The sequence below is a fragment of the Myotis davidii genome, unplaced genomic scaffold, assembly GCF_000327345.1.
Source record: "Myotis davidii unplaced genomic scaffold, ASM32734v1 scaffold886, whole genome shotgun sequence".
Taxonomy (NCBI): Eukaryota; Metazoa; Chordata; class Mammalia; order Chiroptera; family Vespertilionidae; genus Myotis; species Myotis davidii.
This window is the reverse complement of record NW_006297388.1, coordinates 179,473-181,746: the sequence shown is the minus strand read 5'-3', so window position 1 is coordinate 181,746 and position 2,274 is coordinate 179,473. Positions and strand designations below refer to the sequence as shown.

Below are 2,274 nucleotides of genomic sequence, written 5' to 3'. Positions count from 1 at the left end.
TCTGCATAGTCGGTTAGAGTAAAAACGGCGCATGCCTTCCCCGGAGTCAGGACCCGTGGATTCTGACGTAGCCCGTGCATCTTAAAATCCTATAATAACGCCTAGGCATTGAAGTTGCCATGGCCATTCCGATCTGGAACCAAATGGAGAAACTACGAAATTTACCCCGTACGACCGCCGGTTGGGATGCAGACCTTCCTGCCTGCTAGGAGCCGGGGCTCTGCCCATAGAGATGCATAGATGTGTTTATCAGTGTGTCGGCGTGTGAGTATACAGCGCTGGTTTCTTTTAGGCTATTAGTGGTTTGACCTTGAACCTGTACCAGTGCAACGGCAGATTACTTTTATTTATGTATTTCATGGATTGAAGAAAATAACGTGTTTTTTTCCCCTCTCTGCAACCGCAGTAAGGGAGGGGAGTTTAATATACCTCGCCTAAGATTTCCCGGGTTGGCACCATCATTATTGTTTATCCCTGTGCTCCAACAGCCCAGCCTTCTGATGGCTCCCTTAGGTGAAGTTGGGAACTATTTCGGTGTGCAGGATGCAGTACCGTTTGGGAATGTGCCCGTGTTGCCGGTGGACAGCCCGGTTTTGCTAAGTGACCACCTGGGTCAGTCCGAAGCAGGGGGGCTTCCCCGGGGACCTGCAGTCACGGATTTGGATCATTTAAAGGGGATTCTCAGGCGAAGGCAGCTCTACTGCAGGACTGGATTTCACTTGGAAATCTTCCCCAATGGTACTATCCAAGGAACCAGGAAAGACCACAGCCGATTCGGTAGGTATACCATTAACATTCTCGTGTCCGCGCCGTTACACGTTGGGATTATAACTACCAAGAAGGGTTGGTGGCCGGGCGGGGGTGCAGGAAGGGTCTCTCCCTCTTTCTGCTTCTGTCTTGCCAGCTTAAATAAAATAAAATAAAAGCCCCCGGAATTGCTTGTCTGCCACTGGCACCTATGCAAGTCTACATTGAAAGGCTTTAAATTAAAAAAATTTTTTTTAAAGAAGGGCATTATTTATAAATATCACATAAGCTCCTCATTCCTTTCAATCAGATACTCAGGAAGATCAGGTTTAGGAATTTGTTTGTTTTTGTTTTGGATGGACCAATCCTAGGAGTTTAAAGCTTTAACCATTAACTACTGAGAACTTAAAAACGCATTTCCTGAAGGCATGTTTTATTGTAATCTGGTGCCCAATGAAGTTTTTGCCCCCTCCCCCTTTCTTCTAACAAGTATCCTGCTTGAATTGTAAATGAAAGGTATTGATTCCCACCATGAGAGTCTGAACCCCTTCTGCTAGGCTTGCTAGCTGAATGTTCTTTTGGGAGGACTGAAGTCACATTAGATTTGGGAAGGGGCAGGGCGCTCACTGGGGTTGCTTGTCCTTCTAGCCATCAAATTACCACCGGTCTATAGTGTGAGCCTAGGTGGGGTTCCTGGGTGACTCTCTTGTGTGAATGTGTGTGCGCTGTGCAAAAGCTGAGAGCTAATTATAAAGAGCATTCAGTTCTGAGGACTTCACTTCTCCAGGAGGGTACTTAGGACTCAGCATGGAGGCTACAAACCGGAGGGCTGGTGACCATCCACCCCTTTCATTTCTGCACGCACGTGCTGGCTGGACTGCCCAGAGTCCAACAGTCAGCATAGTCCAGGTGGGGGACTCTGCTTCCCCGCAACCCCCACTTATACAAAAAATAAAAAATAAAGAAATAAAAAGTGCCAGTTCGGGCAACCAGGCTGTTGAAAAAAGTTGATTTTTTAGTGGACCCACCTGACAACACTTAAAATGGGTCGTAAAAAACAAAGTCCCGCTGTGATTTTTCTCCCTTAAGCTTTCATGCCAGATGTAGACCACAATCTAAACTATCTGTTTTAGGTTCAGGGGCTGTTGATGAGGCCAGAAGGCGAGCAGGATTCAGGCCTGGGATGGGATGGCCTAGCATTTTGCCCCTTTGCTCCCCGAGCCTCAGCGCCAAGCTGAATCTGCTAGTGCAAAAAAATTCCTGGCTGTCTTAAAAAAAAAAAAAAAGAAAAGAAAAGAAAGTGGTAACTCCTGGCCTTGCAATTATTCGGTTGAAAAATACTTCTCCGTTCCCCACCCCGCTCCAGTGGATGCAGCTCTTGTGGTTGCACAGCAGACTAAACTTTACTAGTGCTGCTCTGGGACCGCTGTGGGGGCTGCCACCGTTCCCAGCGTTCGCACCAAGGTACGGGCGATGGGCGCCGCCGGTGGGACTGCTGGAGTGTCCGGGTCGCAGCTGCCGTCTGGG

At 48.2% G+C, this 2,274-nt stretch overlaps 1 protein-coding gene across 1 annotated transcript in view; it reads left to right on the top strand.

Moving 5' to 3' along the window:
- The first annotated feature begins 6 nt into the window (after nt 1-6).
- Nucleotides 7-2,274, top strand: part of FGF9 (fibroblast growth factor 9) — a 56,465-nt gene continuing 54,197 nt past the window's right edge. Inside the window, exon 1 of the mRNA XM_006773166.2 lies at nt 7-777. Within this exon, the coding sequence (XP_006773229.1) occupies nt 501-777 (277 nt within the window). The 5' untranslated portion in view covers nt 7-500. The remainder of the gene's footprint in view (nt 778-2,274) is intronic.